This window comes from Scyliorhinus canicula, chromosome 1 (assembly GCF_902713615.1).
Source record: "Scyliorhinus canicula chromosome 1, sScyCan1.1, whole genome shotgun sequence".
Classification (NCBI taxonomy): Eukaryota; Metazoa; Chordata; class Chondrichthyes; order Carcharhiniformes; family Scyliorhinidae; genus Scyliorhinus; species Scyliorhinus canicula.
This window is the reverse complement of record NC_052146.1, coordinates 182,704,489-182,724,846: the sequence shown is the minus strand read 5'-3', so window position 1 is coordinate 182,724,846 and position 20,358 is coordinate 182,704,489. Positions and strand designations below refer to the sequence as shown.

The following is a 20,358-nucleotide window of genomic DNA, read 5'->3' as shown; positions in this document are numbered from 1 at the left end:
GATCAAGACAAATGTCTACCCCTATATCTCCTGGCTGAGCCTCGGCACATGAAAAGCAGACACTACCACCAAATGAATTGAGCTGGCCTTGCTGCTTATCTTCGTAGTGTCAAGCTCAGTAAAAAAAACATCAATCAGTTCCAAAACATTGGGAGAGGATAGGATGGAAAAGAGTAGAGTGACGGGAATGGAAGCAGGAATGAGAGGTGGTGGGAGGAGGAAAAAGTGAGTGCAGGAGGACAAGAGAAGGTGAGGGGTGGAGAAGAAGGAATAAGAGAGAGAGAGAGAAAGAAGTAAGGAGAGAGGGATGGAGAGACATGGGCCAGGATTCTCTGTTCTGGAGCCTAAGTGCCCCCCGCAGCGTAAAATTGCTACCAATCTCCTCTGCTGCTAGGCGGGGGGCACGGTATACGAGTACCTCCCCTCCACCATGCTTTCACTTCCTCATTTTCTCAGTAAAAAGCACTTAGCTCCTTTTGAAGTGGTGAGGAGCTGTCAATTACAGCAAGATAATTTATAAACATTGTGGTTAGCATCAAAGCAGAGTAATTGAGATGTATTCAAGCTTGAAGAGAAAGATAAATAAACAGACCCCCTGAGCAGCTGTATCTGGACCAATACAACTGTCAATCACTGACTAGCGCTCTGTATTGCTCTGTGAAAATGAATGGAAGATTTGCATTTCAAAGGCTGGCACAGGATTTAAAGCCCTTTGAAGTGTACTTAGCTTTCGAGGAAGCCTCCTACACTTGTAACAGCTGCTGCTTTAACCACTTTTGTCTGAGGCAGCTGATGTTAGGGAAGGGTAAGTGAAAATGCAGTGATTCTTCACTCTACTACCTGGACTGGACTGCTCTTCAGCTTTTCATTAGAGGTGACTGATGGGGGTCTCTGATGGGGGTCTCTGATGGTGGGGTTCATTGACGGGGTTCCTCTGATGGGAAGATGGGAAACCCTCCAATGGAGGGGCCCCCAATGGGGGGTTCTCATAGGGGGGGGGGAAGTCGGGTCACCCGCACGTGTGCATGCTGTAGGGGAGGGGTGGTCTGTTATTCCTGTGGTAGGATGAGGATGTCCCGATTTGGCTGCTTTAAACATTCTTGTCTGAGTCAGTGGATGTTAAGGAAGGGTTTGTGAAAATGCAGTGATTTCTAACTCTACTGCCTGGATTGGTCTTCAGTTTTTACCCAGGGATGACTGATGGTGGGGGGGCTCAGATAGGGGTTCTGATAGGGGAGATCTTTGTTTGGGGGGTCTCTAATGGGGGGGGGGGGGGTTCTGATGGGGGAGTCTCGGATTGTGGGATCTCTGATGGGGGCCGTGGGGGGAGACTTCCAATAGATTTTGGGCGGCAACTCAGTTATGCGCTGACCCTCTAGAACCACTTTGGGGTCCATGGCGTCAGGGCCAGGTTTGGACAAATGCCCTCCTGATGGATTTCCCGCTGCGGGGGTTGGTGCAAAATAAAGGGGTGGGGAGTAGTTAATCGGGCTTCCAGCCCTCCTCTTGCCGCTGAGTGGATAGCGCACTGAGACCACCGGCAGGGACCAAAAAAAAAGCGGCATTGAATGGAGAATCCCAGCCAGGACAGGGAGAAGAAGGGAAAAATTCAGGGAAGATTTAGATCAAAGGGGGAAAGGGCAGGGGAGAAAGCAGGACAATTAACTTTCTTTGGTTATACACAGTCCTGAACTATTTCCACATTCTCCAACAGATGATCTGCTACTTCCAGCATTTATACAGATTTCCCCCTGTTTAATCTCATGTGTTGTGTGATACGTGGCACAGACTTTGGCTAAACCCAGTGGAAAAAAGGTTAACAGAACTATCAGAGCTGCAACTGGAGCAGGTGTACTAAGGACACTTTGACATTCAGCTGACTGTGTTAGATATGTCTAATGGAGCATTTCCAAAGACTAAATGACCGTCACCTTGTCTGTTGGTTTAACGTTTCAGTGAACTAACATAGCATTGCATTTTTAAGATAACACGTTCAATGTAAACAAAAACTTCCCTTAATAAGGTTTCAGTGAAAACCTACATCTTGCACACTTGTTAACAGGACCAACTATCATTATAGCCTACAGATAGACAGAGAACTGTGGCATTATCATCCTCATTATAATACCAGACAAAAGCTGCACTAATTTTAGAAACTAGATATTAAAATACAGTTGTACTTTAAAGATACAAGTAAAGAGACAGCCATGACTCCGTTGGTGGTACTCTCATCTCTGATTGGAAAGGTTGTGGGTTCAAGCCCCACTCAAGAACCAGCCAAGAACCAGCAGGCAATGGTCGTGAGTGCCTACGCCCCAACCCTTGATTATGAGTCCAAAGAAGGCTTCCACTCCACCATGGACACCATACCCTCCAACATTTCTAAGGAAGGTACGATCATCCACCTTGGAAACTTCAACACCAGGGGCGGGAATCTCCGACCTCCCGCCGGGTCAGAGAATGGCCGGGGGACGGCGTGAATCCTGCCCCGCCGCCCTGACACCGGCTACCGAATTCTCCAGCACCGGGGTTTTGGCGGGGGTGGGAATCGCGCCGGTCGGTGACTGCTGGCAGTGGACCCCCCCCCCCCGGCGATTCTCTGGCCCACGATGAGCTGATCAGCCGCTGGTTTTCGGCCAGTCCCACCGGCGTAAATCAAACCAGGTCCTTACCGGCGGGGCCTGGCTCTGCGGGCAGCCTGCAGAGTCCTCGGGGGGGGGGGGATCTGGCCCCGGGGGTGCCCCACGGTGGCCTTGCCCGCGATCCAGGCCCACCGATTCGCGGGCGGGCCTGTGATGCGGGGGGACACTTTCCCTCCGCGGCGGCTGCTGTCAACCTCCGCCATGGATGCCGCGGAGAAGAACCCCCCTGCGCATGCGCTGGGATGACACTATCACACGCTGGCGCTCCCACACATGCGCCAACTCGCGCTGACCTGCGGAGGCCCTTCGGTGCCAGTTGGCGTGGTGCCAAGCCCTTTCGCCCCAGCTGCCGTGGAGCCAACCCCGCCGACGCCGGCCTAGCCCCTGAAGGTGCGGAGGATTCTGCACCCTCCGGGCGGCCCAATGCTGGAGTGGATCCCGTCACTCCTCGGCGCCGGTAGGGCCCACCCCTCCGGGTAGGGGAGAATCCCGCCCCTGGTTGGGAAGTACTTTCAAATCTGTAAAGGAACCATCAGAAAGGAACGCATTGGAATTGCAACTCCAACGGAGTTCTCCTGCTTGTCAAATGTGTGGAACACCAGCTTGTCATCACTGTTCTGCCAGAAAGCTAAGTTCAAGACTTCCTGGAGACACCCACGATCGAAGTACAGGCACATGATCGACTTCATCATCATCCGATCCCAAGGCCAAAAGGATGCCCTCATCACCAAAGCGATGACCATGCCGCTGACTGCTGGACAGACTACTGACTCATCTGTTCCTCATGCTCCATCAGAAGCAGCGGAAGATGAAGTAACAGCTCAGAAAAAGCTGTTGCTGAAAATCTGGGGCAGAGAAGAAATTCCTGACAACTTCAGGGATGCCGTCATCGCCACCATCTTCAAGAAAGGTGATTAAGCGGACTGTGGGAACTACCGAGAAATCTCACTCCACTCCATCACCGCTAAGTTCATTGCCTGAATCCTCGCTGGCCGCCTTCTCCCAGTCTCTGAAGAAATCCTTCCAGAAAGACAGTGTGGTTTCTGACCAAGCCGTGGAACAATGAACATGATATTCACTCCTCAACAACTTCAAGAGAAATGCCAGGAGCAACAAGAAGAAAAACTTCAAAGACACCCTCACAAAATGCAACATCGACATCAATACCTGGGAGACCTTTGCTCAGAAGAGACCTATTTGTGGAACCTGGAGATTGAAGGGACACAATTCTTCAAAGACACCCGATGGCAAGAGGAGGCCTGAGAAAGGAACACCTGTAATGTAGAATCCAAGGACCGATCCCACCTCCTGGAACATCTGCCAAGTGTGCAGTTGAAGATACAAAGACTCTTCAGCCATGCAAGAACCCACTTGTAGTAGGTTGCATTTAGTGCTGAAGGGGTTAAATCTACAGCAGTGATTCTTTTCCACTATGAGCAGAAAGTCTAGATGAAGTGCAACCAGGCATTTTAGAAACATCAGCAAACCGAGGCAGACATCTGGCCCCACCAAGTGCTTTCCAAACGTGCACTCACAGGAATATACACTTATTGTGAAAAGGTGCATGCTATATGTATACAGGACAGTTATAGAATCCTTTTGCATTTCAATAATTCTGGATGCACACGATAGGAGATAAACAGCAGATGAAAGCATCAAGTTTTTTAATGTTAATGGTCTTAATATGATGTCAATGACCATTTATTTCTCTTCCCATTGCATCAGATGTGTGAGGGCTTTACCAGCTGGTCTGAGGGTGGATGCTGCCACATCAATTCCAGCTGCCGAGCCACTAAAACCTCTGCTCACATCGACGGGATCAAAAGATCTCCCTGGTGCGAGGGGCTGGAAATGTGCATCCCGAAAGACCGGAAAACCAACTTGGCTTGTCTTGGGATTGGCAAAAGGAGGATACCTGCAATAATAGGCCAATAATGAACACTCAGCCATGCCTGGGTGAAACCCACTTCTCCAGTTACCTTATCAGTTTTCAAACAAATCTTAAATTTCCCTCAATTACTGTTTGAGAGCGCATATGCACCATTGTGACAAAACTAAAATGTTTTTTTAAATTCAAATACCTATACCATGAAATACTTGAATAAAGATACATCTTTCTTTCACACCATAGTCTAGTGAGAAAGTTAATAATGCTTTGATTAAGCCATCAGTTCTGCCTCAGTGGTAGCTTTCTCACGAGAGTCAGAAGGTTGTGGGTCCAAGACCCACTCCAGAGAAATGAGGACTTAATCTAGGGCTCCCACTCCGTTACTGAGGGAGAGCCCTCCTGTTCAATTGGACATAAAAGATCCTCTTGCATTATTCTGAAGAGGAACAGGGGAATTCTCCCTGGTGCCCTATCCAATTTTATCCTTCAACCAACATCATTGAAATGTTATTACAATGCTGTTTTGGGGGCTTTGCTAATGTACAAGTTGACTCCTCTATTTCCTACATTACAGAGCTAACCACACTGCAGAGGTACTACGTCGGCAGGACCACTTTGGGGCATAGTGAGATTGTGAGTGGGCTACGTAAGTGTACGTCATTTCTTTTAGCAGACATTCCCTCACGGTATCGATGGTCTTTTAACACTCATTGATGGCAAATCGCCTAATCCACAGGGCTGCCGCCGAACATTACCATTCTAACCACTTGATCTCAGCTGCATTCAAATGCCAGTCACGTTAAAAATCTCAGTGGTAAAATGTCTGTAAAAACAACCCCGTCATTAAGAGATCTAAACTGCCAATCACATCTTACCATACTGTGGAGACTTTGCGGTCCCATAAATATAGAGTCGCTGGTTTGAAATTCCTCTGATTTTTATTTTAGGAAGAGGAGAAGGGGGACCATTCAGCTCCTTGAGTATGCAAGAATAATTTGATGATGGATGATTTGTAGCTCAGAACCCATCTCCCCAACCTGTTCTGCTTCCCCTCCTGAGGAAATTATTTTTCTGCCTCTCCCCATCAACTTTTGTGACAGGAGCCAAATAAACACTTTCTTGCTCCTTAAAAGTGAATAAGAGTTTACAGCAATCAGGCAGGCTCGATGCTTCTGCTTACCAGAGTCTACAGAGAAGAATTCAATTAACTTGGGAAAGGGCAAATCTGGAAGGTTGCAGCTTCAATGGGTGATTGCTGCCGAGTTACCCAATATCAACAAGGACATCTTTAGGTCAGCTCAATTAGTTTCAGTGTCCCAAGGGAAATAGGGAGGAGGAAAAAAAACATGAGCCAAGTTTTATTATTCATTCAATGAAGAGAGACAGCACTTCAGAGAGAGAGCGAGAGAGATAGCACATGCACATGCATACAAGAGAGATAGAGTGCACTCAAGAGTGAGTGAGTGAGTGAGAGAGAGCAAGCGCATGAAAGAAAGACAGACTGAGAGCACATGAGAGACAGGTAGCACTAGAGTGTCAACCTGGTCTAGACATCACCAGACCGTACAAACTAAGCATCTTGGGCAGTGGGAAGAATCCTATTCCTGACGTCTAGTGGTTCCTCATAATGGCCAAACTTTTCCAACCCTTGCCGCCAGCGGGATTTTCTGGTTAAGGGTCCCTCAGCGGCGAGGGCAAGAACAACAGGAAAACTCATTGACAGCGGCGGTATGGGAAGATCCTGCTGCCGGCCAATGGCGGACTGTCTCTGTCACTGAGTTCAAGTTCCATCCCAGAGACATGAAATGAAGTCAGGGCTAATACTTCAGTGCAGTGCTGCACTGTCCAAAATGCCATCTTCTGGAAGCCCTCTCAAGTTGGAATAAAAATTCCAGAGCACAATTTCAAAGAATGGCAGGCGGGTTGACCTGTACTAGCCAATATTATCATTCAGCCTTTCAAAAGGAAAATCCAATTATTCATCTCATTGCTGTACGTAGAACCTGGATGTACAAGAATGAACTACGTTTTCTACATTATAACCATGACTATGTTCCAAAAACAAGTTCTTTACTGGCGATAAAGTTCTTTGGTAAATGCTGAGATTCGGAAGAAGATATGAACATCCAAAGTAGGAGCCCCTCGAGCCTGCTCCGCCATTCAATAAGATCTGATTGTATTCTCAACCTCACACACCTATCTAACCCCAATAACCTGTCACCCCTTGTTAATCAAGAATCTACCCAATTCATCCTGAAGAATATTTAAAGGTTCTGCTTCCACTACCTTTTGAGGAAGAGAGTTTCCGAGACTCACAACCCTCCGAGAGAAAACAAATTCTCCTCATCTCGGTCTTAAATGAGTGACCCCTTATTTTCAAACAGTTACCCCCCCCTAGTTCTAGAGTCTCTGACAGGAGAAAACATCCTCTCCACATTTACCCTGTCAATACTCCTCAGGATCTTAAAGGTTTCGATCAAGTTGCCTCTTACTCCTCTAAACTCCAGTGGATACAAACCCAACTTCTCCAGCCTTTCCTCATCAGACAACCGACCTATTCCTGGTATTGGTCCAGTAAACCTTCTCTGAACTGTTTCAAACACATTTACATCTTTCCTAAAGTATGGAGACCAGTACTGGACACAATACTCCAGATGTGGTCTCACGAATGCTCTGTACAACTGAAGCATAACCTCCCTACTTTGTAATCAATTCTCCTCGCAATAAAGGTGCTGAGTTAATAGTTAATGCAAATCCTTTCACCACTTCTTTAAAAAGCAATCTCACAGGTCCTCTGGTTACAGAAGAATATGGTGCTGATAGGGTTAATGAGCTTTCATCACTTCTTTGCCTCCAATCTGTTGACCAGATGTCGCCAAGTCAAACAAACTTGCAGCTTTGCTCTCCAATGACAGGACAGCACACACAGTCATGAGCAAACACAAAGGGCAGCCAAGATAGATGACATCAACCCACAGAACCTACACCTCCATCCACTGCTTGATGAGCGAGAGAGAGAGACAGAAAGTTTGTGCTGGGCCCAGTGCCAAACCAGCAAATAAAACCGGGAAGGCCTCTCGAAGTTATGCTATGTAAACCCAAATGTGTGTCCAGTAGCCCAAAGTCCCTGCAGCCACCCCAACACATTAGTGACATCAAAGAGAACCTTATTTGAACTGCATGAGCATGGTCACACTTTGTCCAAAAGTTTCAATTAGTCTTGAATGGATCATCAGTTACCAAGCAGGCAACTAAGAGTTTATCCGTGACCTTTCACCTTTCAACATACTTAATGATCAAGAAGCTCAAGCAACGGTCAATCTTCGCTCTTCTCCTTAAAGCTTTATATGTTCTGTCCAAGTTGTTTCTCTCGAGGTGAATAAGTTTGACTTATTGCGAGGTGCTCAAACTGTGGCCATCGTTCTAGTACTGTATCAAACAAGGTAATCAGTACTCTGAGTCTACAATTGTAACCTTACACCTTCAGACAAAACCAATAATCATGTTGGTCTAAATGAGAATCAGGTCTTTCTTTGACCTTTACTTTGCTCCCACTAAGCTTGATGTTAAGCCTGCCACCACAGGAACATTGCTGGAAACGGGTGGCATTAAATTCTTCCCTTAAATTACTTTCTCTCATAATGTGACTTGCCAACAGGACTATTTGCTTAGATACTACACACATCAAAGCCATACATCCCCACCAGTTGGTTAATAGATTGTCCATTAATCAAAAAACAAACAGTCCTGTTTTTCCACTGAGAAGAATATTGCCACAAATTGATTCTCTCCACCCCATCCCCCATCTGACGGTCACCCCAAATGTATTAGGCGGCAGTACAAATGAAATTGGTATTGACAAAACAAAGTGATGGTAAATCGACAATCCATGTTATGCTATGGAAATTCAAAGGAAGAAGAAATTTGGTGCCAAATAAGACAAGCTGCCGACTCATGATCACCCAAGACTAATTTCACCCCCATCTGCTTTGCACGTTATCTTATGCAGACCAACTTTCACTGGATCATTCCTCTTACTGAGTTACATCAATAGTCCACAACTCTTATAATAATAATAATAATAACCTTTTATTGTCACAAGTATGAAGTTACTGTGAAAAGCCCCTAGTCGCCACATTCCGCCGCCTTCTCAGGTAAGCTGGGACGGGAATTGAACCCGTGCTGCTGGCCTTGTTCTGCATCACAAAGCAGCTGTCTAGCCCACTGAGCTAAACCAGCCCTAAGGGGGGACAATTGACATTGGTGATATTGTAAAGACAAGGGCTAGGATTTTCCCTGGCAGGACCCGCCCTGGCAGGATGTGGCGGGCCAGCCAAAAGTCCATTGACTTTCGGAAGAACCCAGAAGATCGTGGTGGCAGGCAGGGCTGGAAAAATCCCAGCCAATGACTTGCGTTTATATAACGCCTTTAACATAGCAAAATGTCCCATGGTGAATTACTGGACTAGAATCAGACTAAATTTTTACTGAACCACATATGGAGATTTTTATGCTGGTTTTCTGTTAAAAATTGCGAGTCCAGGAGTCTGGGCTCACCTGGGCCTGCCACCTATCCAACAGAAACTGGTCAACAGATTGTTGGGTACCAAAGGAATTGAGGCATGTGGGAATAGTGCAGAAAGGTGGAATCAAGGTAGATCAGTCATGATCACGTTGGATGGCAGAGCAGGCTCAAAAGGCCAATTGGCCGACTTCATCATGTTTTAAACTTCCTGAGTGACAATTCACTGGACATGGGACTCCTGCAATCAGAACCACCCCCCGCCCCCGGGTCAATGATGTAATGAGACATGCAATGATGGGAACACCATTTGAATATATTTAAATACGATTAGCGGACCTTCCCGTTGGAACATTTCCCCACAGAGGAAAATCCATACCTGTCAGTGTGACGTCACATCAGCAGGTTTTACAACAGATTTTTTTAAAATGGGGAACTGGAGAACTGAAGTCTCTCGGGATGCATGTGTAGTTAGAGCCCCCGGAGGGAGAGCATCATACCCGGCAGTACCCTGGCAGTGCCCCCGGCACTGCCACTGGCTCTGGGAAATGCCAGCGGGCAGTGCCAAAATGGGCTCCCGATGGGGAGGTCGGGGGTGGGGGGGGGGGGGGGGGGGGGGGGGGTTTTCCATCCATATCTGTGGGGGCGGTGGCGTTCCGTGTCTGTGGGGTCATTCCTTTTTTTATTATTATTCCGATCTGTCAGGAGCCTATATTGGTCATAAGGCAGGCCAGTGTGACGTCGTGGAAACCGTCTCCTGGATTTTCTTTCTTCCAGAGTGTTCAAAAATGTGACTACACACCGCTTTCCCCGGCCGGGTGACACTCGAATAATAATGAGAGAATTCCGCCCTCTATCTTGATAGTGTGCATGTTATCAAAAAGAGCCACAGAAATGAATGAAGATGTATTTGTGTGTTTTATTGATGATGGCATAAAGAACAGACAAGCATGTTAGAGCCTCTTGATATTGATGGCAAAGATCTTCAGAGCGAAAATAAATCCATATTGGGAACAAAGTGCAGCCGGAAGAGTTGAGAATTATTTAAGTGTTTTTGTGAAGATTTAAAGAGGACAAGGCAGATGTGTGTTTTCTCCCAGATTTCTCAGCTAGAATAGTGAAAATGCTCTTATAGTCTGGAGACCTTCCTGGATTTTTTGTTGGCGATTACAACTTTAGTAACATAAGTTACATCGATGGCACCACTATTATTGCTAACGCTGAAGAGAAACTGCAAAAGATTTTCGATAGAGTACTGAGTGAAAGTGAGAAGAAAGAGTTGAACATAAATCATAAATTGTAAGAAAAGGGTAAAGCACGGTGGCACAGTGGTTAGCACTGCTGCCTCACGGCGCTGAGGTCCCAGGTTCGATCCCAGCTCTGGGTCACTGTCTCTGTGGAGTTTGCACATTCTCCCCTTGTTTGCATGGGTTTTGCCCCCACAACCCAAAGATGTGCAGAGTAGGTGGATTGACCACACTAAATGGACCTTTAATTGGAAAAAATGAATTAAGTACTCTAAATGTATTTTGAAATAAATAAATAAATTGTAAGTAAAACAATATGTCCGGTATCATAAAATCATAGAATTTACAGTGCAGAAGGAGGCCATTCAGCCCATCGAGTCTGCACCGGCCCTTGGAAAGGGCATCCCACTTAAGCCCATGCCTCAACCCTATCTCCGTAACCCAGTAACCCCACCCAACCTTTTTGAACACCAAGGGCAATTTATCATGGCCAATCTACATATCCTGCACTTCTTTGGACTGTGGGAGGAAACTGGAGCACCCAGAGGCAACCCACGCAGAAACGGGGAGAAAGTGCAGACTCCGCACAGACAGTGACCCAAGCCGGGAATTGAAGCTGGGACCCTGGAGCTGTGAAACAACCGTGCTAACCACTGTGCTACCATGCTGTCCATGGCCAGTAGTGTTCAAAAAAAATCATACGAGAATGGAAGATGACAGTAAAAAATGAAAAGATCGAACAGGTTGACAAATTTTGTCACTTTGGAGCTATGCTAGTTTGGCAGCCAAGAAATAAGACAAAGGATTGGAGTGGCCAAAGGTGCATTTCAAAAAGTGAAAATGATTATCAACTTAAAATTTATTAAAAAGCCGAATCCTGGAATGCTACATCACGTCAACTTTGGCATGCAGAAGGGAGTGTTGGACGATCAGTGAAGAAATACAGAGAATAAATGAGGCTGCAAATTGTGGTTTTGAGGCGAATAATGAAGACATCTTGGTCAAGTCACACTACCAATGAAAAGATATCAGTAAAATTGGAGACCAAGAATTCTGCTGACCAAGATCAGGAAGAGAGAGGTAGAATTTCTTGGGTCTGTAATAATTTTGAAAGTCTGATGGGGGGGGGGGAGATTAGTGGTAAAAGAGATTGAGGTAGATGTGTTGTTCCTTGTGTCTTAATAAAGCTCGTAGTCTCAAAGTTGGAGAAGATGCTTTATTGTGAATTTGTTCTGTCTTCAGAGCTTAACTTACAGCTACCTCAAATGCTGCCTGTCTGTGTCTTGCTCCCAATTCTCCCTTCCGTGAAGTGTCCTCACTTCCTGTCCCTCTGTATTTATAGCTCTCCTGTGCTCCCTCTAGTGCTTGCTCAGTTGTATTGCATCTACACTGATGCACAATCACCACAGTAGACAAAGAACAATTTTCTTAAATAGACTCGCACAGTGGATGAATGGACTATAAAAGATGGACCATGAAGCTAGAGCAAGATTAACATGGAGGTCCATAGTCATCAATCCCCACATACAGATATAGGTTGAGAGGTGGTAGATTTAAAACGGCGATGAGGTGGAATTGATTCTCGGAGAGGGTGGTGAATTTCTGGAACTCGCCGCCCCATTGTGCGGTGGAGTCTGAATCATTAAATGTTTTCAAGAAGGAGATAGATATGAGGGCATCCAACAGAGGGCAGCAGTGAGAAGGGACTGAGGAGGATTCTGGGAGAAGTTGGTTTGCTCACCACAATTGAGAAGGGGATCGCGGAGGACCTGGTGTAACAAAAACCTCCACCCTCTCAAAAGTCAGCTTCAAACACCAAGAAATGACCGGCAATAACTCCAGGACCCAAAGGGTTGGCAGAGTCAGCCAAAGCCTGGAGAGGAGGAATGGGACAAGGGCAAAGACGACGAGTGAGTCGGAACCAGCCAACCCGAGCGAGCTGGGCCGCCAGGACCAAGGCCGGACTATCCACTGATAAGTGAGTGGGTGGGCCTCATGACTCTGGAGCTCCAGAAACACAGTGATGCCATCAAGCTGGAAGTGAAGGCAGTGGTCGCAAATGCCCTGGATCCCTTCAAGGCGGTGTTGGAGAAAACAGTTGCGACTGGAAGCACAGGTGGCAACCCTCGGGGACTAGAAAATGTGGTGACCGACCAGAGTGACCAAATCGCCTCCCTGGAAACAGAAGTGGCAAGGTTAGTGGCAATGCAAGGGGCACTGAAGGGGAAGGTCGAAGACCAGAAGAACCGATCGCGCCTCCAGAATCTCCATATCATGGACCTACCAGAGGGCATTAAGGGAAAGAACCTCATGGAAGAACCCTACGCAATATGTGGCCCAGGTGCTGGGTAACCTGGTCGGAAGGGAGAGCTTCCCCAAACCCCGAGATAGACAGAGCCCACAGGTCACTCCAGCCAATAAAATGCTGCCTCGCGGTGCTGAGGACCCGGGTTCGATCACGTGTCACTGTCCGTGTGGATTTTCACATTCTCTCCATGTCTGCGTGGGTTTCACACCCACAACCCAAAAAGATGTGTAAGGTAGGTGAATTGGACACGCTAAATTGCCCCTTAATTGGAACAAACGAATTGGGTATTCTAATTTTTTTAAAATCTCTGGCCAAAACCTAAAGCGGGGGATCAGCCAAGAGCCATAATAGCGAAGCTGCACCGACACCAGTACTGCCAGTGGGAAGGCCATTCCATCCGAGTTTACCAAGACATTGGAACAGACCTGGCCAAGCACCGCATTGAATTTAATACAGCTAAGGCGGCCCTGTACCAGAGTGAGGTGCGATTTGGGCTGCTGTCCTGGCCAAATCGTGGGTAACCGTCCAGGGGAAGGAATTCTACTTCTTTTTAAATAAATTTAGAGTCCCGAATTATTTTTTTCCAATTAAGGTGAAATTGAGTGCGGCCAATCCACCTACAACAGGTGGGGGAAGACAGGGATCGTTCCCAGCGTGGGCCGGGGGTGTAGAAAGCTGGCTACAACAGGTCGCACATGGTGGGAGCGAAAACACCGACACCAAGAGTGGCCATCTTGGTTGTCCCCGAAACAATCAGAAACCCCAGAGTGTAGGGGCCCAGTCACATGGAGTGACTGGCAAGGATGGTCATCTCTGATTACCCCTGGACAAAGGAAAACCCTGGAGTGTAGGGGCCCAGTCACATGGAGTGACTGGCAAGGATGGTCATCTCTGATTACCCCTGGACAAAGGAAAACCCTGGAGTGTAGGGGCCCAGTCACAAGGAGTGACTGGCAAGGATGGTCATCTCTGATTACCCCTGGACAAAGGAAAACCCTGGAGTGTAGGGCCCAGTCACATGGAGTGACTGGCAAGGATGGTCATCTCTGATTACCCCTGGACAAAGGAAAACCCTGGAGTGCAGGGGCCCAGTCACATGGAGTGACTGGCAAGGATGGTCATCTCTGATTACCCCTGGACAAAGGAAAACCCTGGAGTGTAGGGGCCCAGTCACATGGAGTGACTGGCAAGGATGGTCATCTCTGATTACCCCTGGACAAAGGAAAACCCTGGAGTGCAGGGGCACATCCACAAGGTAAATATGGTTAATCCCACATGAGCGGAGGTACAGAAACCCCCATTAGGATAGTCACCTGGAATGCCAGGGGACTTAATGGCCTGGTGAAAGAATCCAGAGTCTTCGTCCATCTGAAATATGAGGGCCAATGTTATCTTCCTCCAGGAGAAACTCCTAAGGAAGAAGGGCCCACTGCGGGTAAGGAAGAGCTGGGTGGGTCAGACATACCAATCGTGTTACAGGATGAGGGCTGGGGAGTGGCATTCACAGCAACAAAGATGGTTACGGACCTGGGGGGACGGTATGTCATGGTCAGCGGTGTGGTGCTCTGGAAAGGGACCAATGGTCTTCGTGAACGTGTACGCTCCCAACTGGGATGACACAGAATTCATAAAGAAAACCATTGCAGAAACCCCCAACATAAATGCACACTGACTCATCATGGGGGGATTTTAACTGAGCCACAGACAGACGGATACAGCCCCAACTCGGGGAAACTAACAAATATGGCAAAGGAGTTGAATATCTTCAAGGAACAGATGGGGCAGTGGACCCTTGGAGGTTCACACACTTAGGGGACAGGATCAACTTCTTTGTAGTGGGGAAAGCGGTCCTCCCAGGGGTAGTGGGAGAGAAATACTTCGCAATCGTAATCTCCGGCCACACTCCCCACTACATGAATGTGAGGTTGGAGACTGGCCGAGCTCAACACCCCTCATGGAGGCTGGACACAGCCCTCCTTGCTGATCAGGCTTTTTGCAATCAGCTATCAAAGGCCAGAGACGGGTACATAACAAACAACCAGAATGGGGAGGTCTCACCCTCCACATTCTGGGAGGCGCTGAAGGCAGTGGTAAGGGGGGAAATTATCGCATTCAAGGCGTGCAGAGACAGGGTGGAGAGGCCACAGCTGGTCAACTCCATACTGTGGAACTGCTGGCAGAGTTAAAAAGTTCCAAATGGACTTCTACCTGCTCTCCACCAGGAATGCAGCCAACCAGCTCCGCCAGACAAAGGGGACCTTTTAGGATCATGGAGAAAAAGCCAGCGCCTGCTGTGGCCAATGCTTACAAACATTGGGATTTCACCACTTGGGCCACTTGGCAGATGATTTTTACGAGCTGTCAATCACAAGCCACTTGAAAGTTATGAATGGATTGCAGACAGTGAATCTGTGGGATCCTCACTTTGGAGGAACGGACAGTGGAGCTGCAAGGTAAATAGTACAGCTATAATGTTTCCCACAGCCCCTGTCTGGACTGCTCTCTAGCTTCCAGAGAGAGGTCTCTTATCTGGGGGGGGGGGTCTTTGTCTGTGTGTGGGGGGGTCATTTTGTGTGGGGGTTCTGTGGAGGGGGTTTCTTCAGGTCAGAGGTCCCTTTGGGGAGCTCCCTATTACAGTGGTCCCTATGGGGAGGTCAGGCATTTTAAAAATATTCATTCATGGAACGTTGGTGTCACAGGATGTGCCAGCATTTACTGCCCATCCATAATTGTACTTGAGGGGGGCAGGTAAGAGTCAACCACATTTCTGTGGGTCTGGAGTCACATGTAGACCAGACCAGGTAAGGACAACAGATTTCCATCTCTGAAGAATATTAGTGATCCAGATTGGTTTTACGACAATAGATAATGGTTTCATGGTCATATTGGAAGTTGTTAATACCAGATTTTTACTGAATCCAAATTTCACCATCTGCAGTGGTGGGATTTTAACATGGGTCCCCAGACCATTACTCAGGGTCTCTGGTTTACCAGTCCAGTGACAACACCACCGGCTGCCCACAAGTGGAGGGGGGAACCCAGGCAATCCGGGGTTGGGGTGGTGGGGTGGGGGGGGGGGGGGGGGGGGGGGTGGTGCTGATTTGCAGGTTGGGGGGGGGGATGACCTCAGATTGTCTCTACAATCGCAGCCCTGGTGTGGTGGACCTCGCGATGAGCCAAGGGGGCAACCATCGCCTCCTTGGCCCACTGTGAGGTCCACCACGTCAGGTTCACGATTGGATTGGATTGGATTTGTTTATTGTCACGTGTACCGAGGTACAGTGATAATAATTTTTCTGCAAGCAGCTCAACAGATCATTCAGTACATGGAAGAAAGGGGAATTAAACAAAATTCAAGAAAATACATGAGAATACATAATAGGGCAACACAAGATGTAACTACATAAGCATTGGCATCGGATGAGGCATACAGGGTGTAGTGTAAATGAGGTCAGTCAATAAGAGGGTCATTTAGGAGTCTGGTGACAGTGGGGAAGAAGCTGTTTTTGAGTCTGTTCGTGCGTGTTCTCAGACTTCTGTATCTCCTGCCCGATGGAAGAAGTTGGAAAAGTGAGTAAGCCGGGTGGGAGGGATCCTTGATTATGCTGCCCGCTTTCCCCCAACACACGTAATGACCACAAGTGAACCTCGTCCACGTGATTCCCGGCCACAGGGAAATCACGGGAGCATAGGGTGCCTGGCTTGCTAAATAATTTCCATGCACCCATGAAGCATGGAATTCGTTCATGCCTCCAGCGATAGGTCAGAGCATGGCATTTGGATTGGTGCCTGCCACCTCTCCCGATTTTGACCTGACGCCCGATTCTCCATCCCATCGGGGAACACATTCCGGGTGTCCCGAGGACGGAGAATCCCCCCCGGTGTGCTATGGAATAATGAAGTTGTGAACGATGCAACCTAAATAAAGGTTATTTTCTTTATCAGAGTGGGAAAAAGTTCCAAACATTTTCAGGTATGTTTTGTTAAGGTGACAGAGACAGGTGCATGAGGGATAACGCCAACCATTTTGATCAATTGGGAATGATGAAATATTAGACACCAGTGAACAAACAAATTTCAAGTATTCTGGAGTACTTACTAGGCTCAGACTTTTTCTTAGGTGCAACCTTCTTCTTGGCTGGGGCATCTTGCTTTGGTTCATCTTGGTTGGCAGTGGCATCAATCTTTTTGGCAGCCACAGTGGATGGAGTAGTAGCGACAGGGGCAGCCTGCTGGGCACCAACTGGGGGGACTGCCATCACAGGCACTTCCCTAGTGACTGTCTCCACCATGGGTGCCATAGTTTGCTTAGAGGAGGTGCTGACTGGAGCATGGGCTGAAACAGGACTCGGGGCAGGCTCAACTTTGGCAACCTTTTTTTCCTTCTTCCTCCTTTCTTTGGATGCAGGGGGGGAAGACTCAGGAGGAGGAGGAAGAGGAGGAGAAACCGCCATAATGGGAGGCTCAATCATTGGCACAACAGCGGGTTCAACTTCGACTTCTGCCTCCGATGCATCCTGCACTGGCTCAGATTCCGGAATTCTCCCGTTGGGCTTCTCATCTCTTTTCTTTGGTTTTCCTTTCTTCTCCACGGATTTCTCTTTCTTCTTCTTTTCTGATTTAACCTGTTGAGCCTTTTCCTGCTCTTTCTTCTGTTTTGCTAAGGCTTCTTCGTAAGACGTTTCCTTCATGGAGAAGGTGGAGACCAAGAAGATTCCAATGGCAGAGATGACCATGAAGCCTCCGAACACCATGAAGCCTAAGGTTTGAGGGTCGTAGATATCCATGTTTGGTGAAAAGTTCTTTCTGTAACAAATCTGAAAAAAAAGATGTAAGATTAGCATTGGTTTAGGCATGGACTCTTCATTTTAGCAACAAGGCGAGGCAGTGGCGTAGTGGTATTGTCGCTGGACTAGTAATCCTGAAACCTGGGGGAAGATCTGGGGACCTCCGGAACCCTACCATGGCAGATAGTGAAATTTGAATTCAATAAATGAAGTTTGAAATAAACGTCTAATGATGACCACGAAACCATTGTCGATTGTCGTTAAAACCCCTTGCATGAGGACCGTGCCGAGGAGATCTCAGAATGAGATCTTCCTTGCCAGTGACATAATCGATTACCATGAATTAGCATGAATTTTAATATGGCGAAAATGGCATAACGGGGGGGGGGGGGGGGGGGGGTCACTGAAGCCCTGATGCCGGCAATGATAGTGGGGGGACCTTTACTTACACTTTGAGATTGGGGTGGCCTTTAAAGATTACACCCGTATTTCTGTGTAGCCGAGCTTGCTGGCTCTACGAGCACCTCCCCCCCCCCCCCCGCCCCCCGTGATAATGCTTTTTGGACAAAGTGTCAGCAGACCTGGAGAGAAAACCTGGCTGTTTCCATGGGGGAAAATATGCCCGTTTTCAGTCAGAACCTGACACTTTGCCATTTTGGGGGAAAATTCCACCCATTAACTTGGCACTCACCTAACTGCTGTTTGTGAAAGTATGTCGTGCACAAATTGGCAACTGCCTTTCCTACGTTAGTGTGACTATACTTCAAAAGTACTCAATTGCCTGTAAAACACTTTGGGGTGACCTGAGGTGGTTAAAGGTGCTCTCTCAATGCAAATTCATTGTTTCTAACGAAATGACTCTTCAAGTAAAACACTGCAGAACCTGCTCAATTCCTTGGTTAGAACTATATGATTGTAGATACTCCACAACATTGCTGAGCCAGGATCAGTTTGTGAAATCTGGAGTGTTGCTCCAAGCAATGCGGAGGTGAGTATGCCCCTCTCCCACAGCGTTTCTCAGTCTACTGGATTCTAGAATCAGGTAGGGGCCAGCTTCCAGATTCAGATCCCATCTACTCTGTAACTTGGCAACTAGTAAAAGCCCTGTATAATCGTAGCATAAAGATACTACAGGAATTGCGACAATGGGCTGAGACTATAAGGCAAGTCTTGCAAATTGAAACGTTTCTGCTACACTCCGAGGCTTTGTCTGAAACGCGCGTTTCGTTGCTGTGAGGCAATGCTGATCTTATAAATGAGAGAATGTAATTGTCCGTGGGCCAGGCTAATAAATTCTAGAAGCTCACAATCCATGCTCTCCAAGTGCTAAATAAAGAAAAAGTTCACATGTTGACGACATTTTCCAGCTCTTTCCACCCTCGCTGCAGAAAAGTAAATATTTATTCTGGCCAGTGTCATGCTGATCCAAGCCTCCCCGGTTCAGAGTCCGAGAGTTCGGCATTTTAAGCCCTGGGTGCTTTCAATCAAGAAATAACAGAGGCCCCGGGGCCTCCAACAACTCTGCTGATTTGAAACTGTTTTTTTTTAAAAATCCGCTTCAGAGAGACAGAGAGGAAAGAAGTCAACACTATTTACAAACGGGCCAACTCTTGCGAAAGAGAACAAAGCAAGCCAGCAGCCTAAGCACACATACAGAGGTCAGGATTTCTGCAAGTGTTTTTTGGACTGGGCCTCCTGAGAATTAGGGCCAACAGTTCTGTACTTTGACGTGTACAATTTTTTGATGGCCAGCTGATTTCTGCCATCCCCATCGCCAGTTTGAAGGAGGGGGGGGGGGGGGGGGCGCAACAATGAGCATTTCTTTAAAGAAAAATTCAGATCCCTGAGAAGGTACAATCAGGAGCAAGGGTTGCATTGGGTCAGACACGGTGAGTAAATATGAGTTACTCAATACTTCCATAGAACAGTGCCGACACATTGTTAAGACTCCAGGATACTGTTAATCATACCGACTCGCACTGCCTCCAGATTTCACATCCACCATTGGTTAAGTGCTGGCTGGGACATTTACTAACCTTGTCTCATCTCCAGATGGTCAAACCATACATGACCCAGCATTCCACTCCCCAAAATCAAATGACTAACTGGCGGACTGCTGCGTGAAGACTAATGCATTAATTGGATTGTTTCAAACTTAAAAATAGATACATTCTCCTGAATGTTACAGTTTTAAAAAGAGAATTGGTAAACCTGGCAGCAGGTTTCAACTTTAATTTCAGAATTACTGGGCGAAATTCTCCGCCCCCCACGACGGGTGGGAGAATAGCGGGAGGGCCTTCCTGACATTTTTGCCGCCCTCCCGCTATTCTCCCACCCCCCGCCGAAGTCCCAACCCGAATCGCTGCCGCCGTTTTTTTACGGCCGGCAGCGATTCTCAGCTGTTAGATGGGCCGAAGTCCCAGCCCTTTCCGCCGTTTTCACGAACGGCAAACACACCTGGTCTTGCCGTTCGTAAAAACGGCGTCACAAACTCGCTTTTTATAACCATGGCACCGATTGGCACGGCAGTACCACGGCCGTGCCAAGGGTGCCATGGGCCCGCGATCGGTGGGCACCGATCGCGGGCAGCGGGCCCGATGCCCGCGCACTACTTGTCCTTCCGCCGCCCCGCAGCATCCATTCGCGGGGCGGCTGAGGGGCAACACGGCCCGCGCATGCGCGGGTTTCGCGCAAAAACGCGATGACGTCACCCGCGCATGCGCGGGTTGGAGTCTTCCAAACTGCGCATGCGCGGCTGACGTCATATGACGCGTCAGCCGGCGCTAACTCCGGTAAGCGGGCTTAACGATTTTCGTTAAGCCCGTCTTGCCGGAGCCTACGGCGTCGGGCTGCTAGCCCCGACCGGGGACCAGAATCGGTCCCCCGTCGGGAAGGGGCGCGCTGCCGTAAAACCCGCCCGGGTTTTACGGCAGCTTTACGATTTCTCCCGTTTTGGGAGAATCT

General features: G+C 47.9%; 1 protein-coding gene across 3 annotated transcripts in view; it reads right to left on the bottom strand.

Moving 5' to 3' along the window:
• LOC119969918 (ribosome-binding protein 1-like) overlaps positions 1 to 20,358 on the bottom strand; it is a 166,868-nt gene that overhangs the window by 110,090 nt on the left and 36,420 nt on the right. For all 3 annotated transcript variants that reach the window (XM_038803892.1, XM_038803903.1, XM_038803897.1), the window contains exon 2: positions 16,707 to 17,424. In XM_038803892.1, the coding sequence (XP_038659820.1) occupies positions 16,707 to 17,394 (688 nt within the window). In that variant the 5' untranslated portion in view covers positions 17,395 to 17,424. The remainder of the gene's footprint in view (positions 1 to 16,706; positions 17,425 to 20,358) is intronic.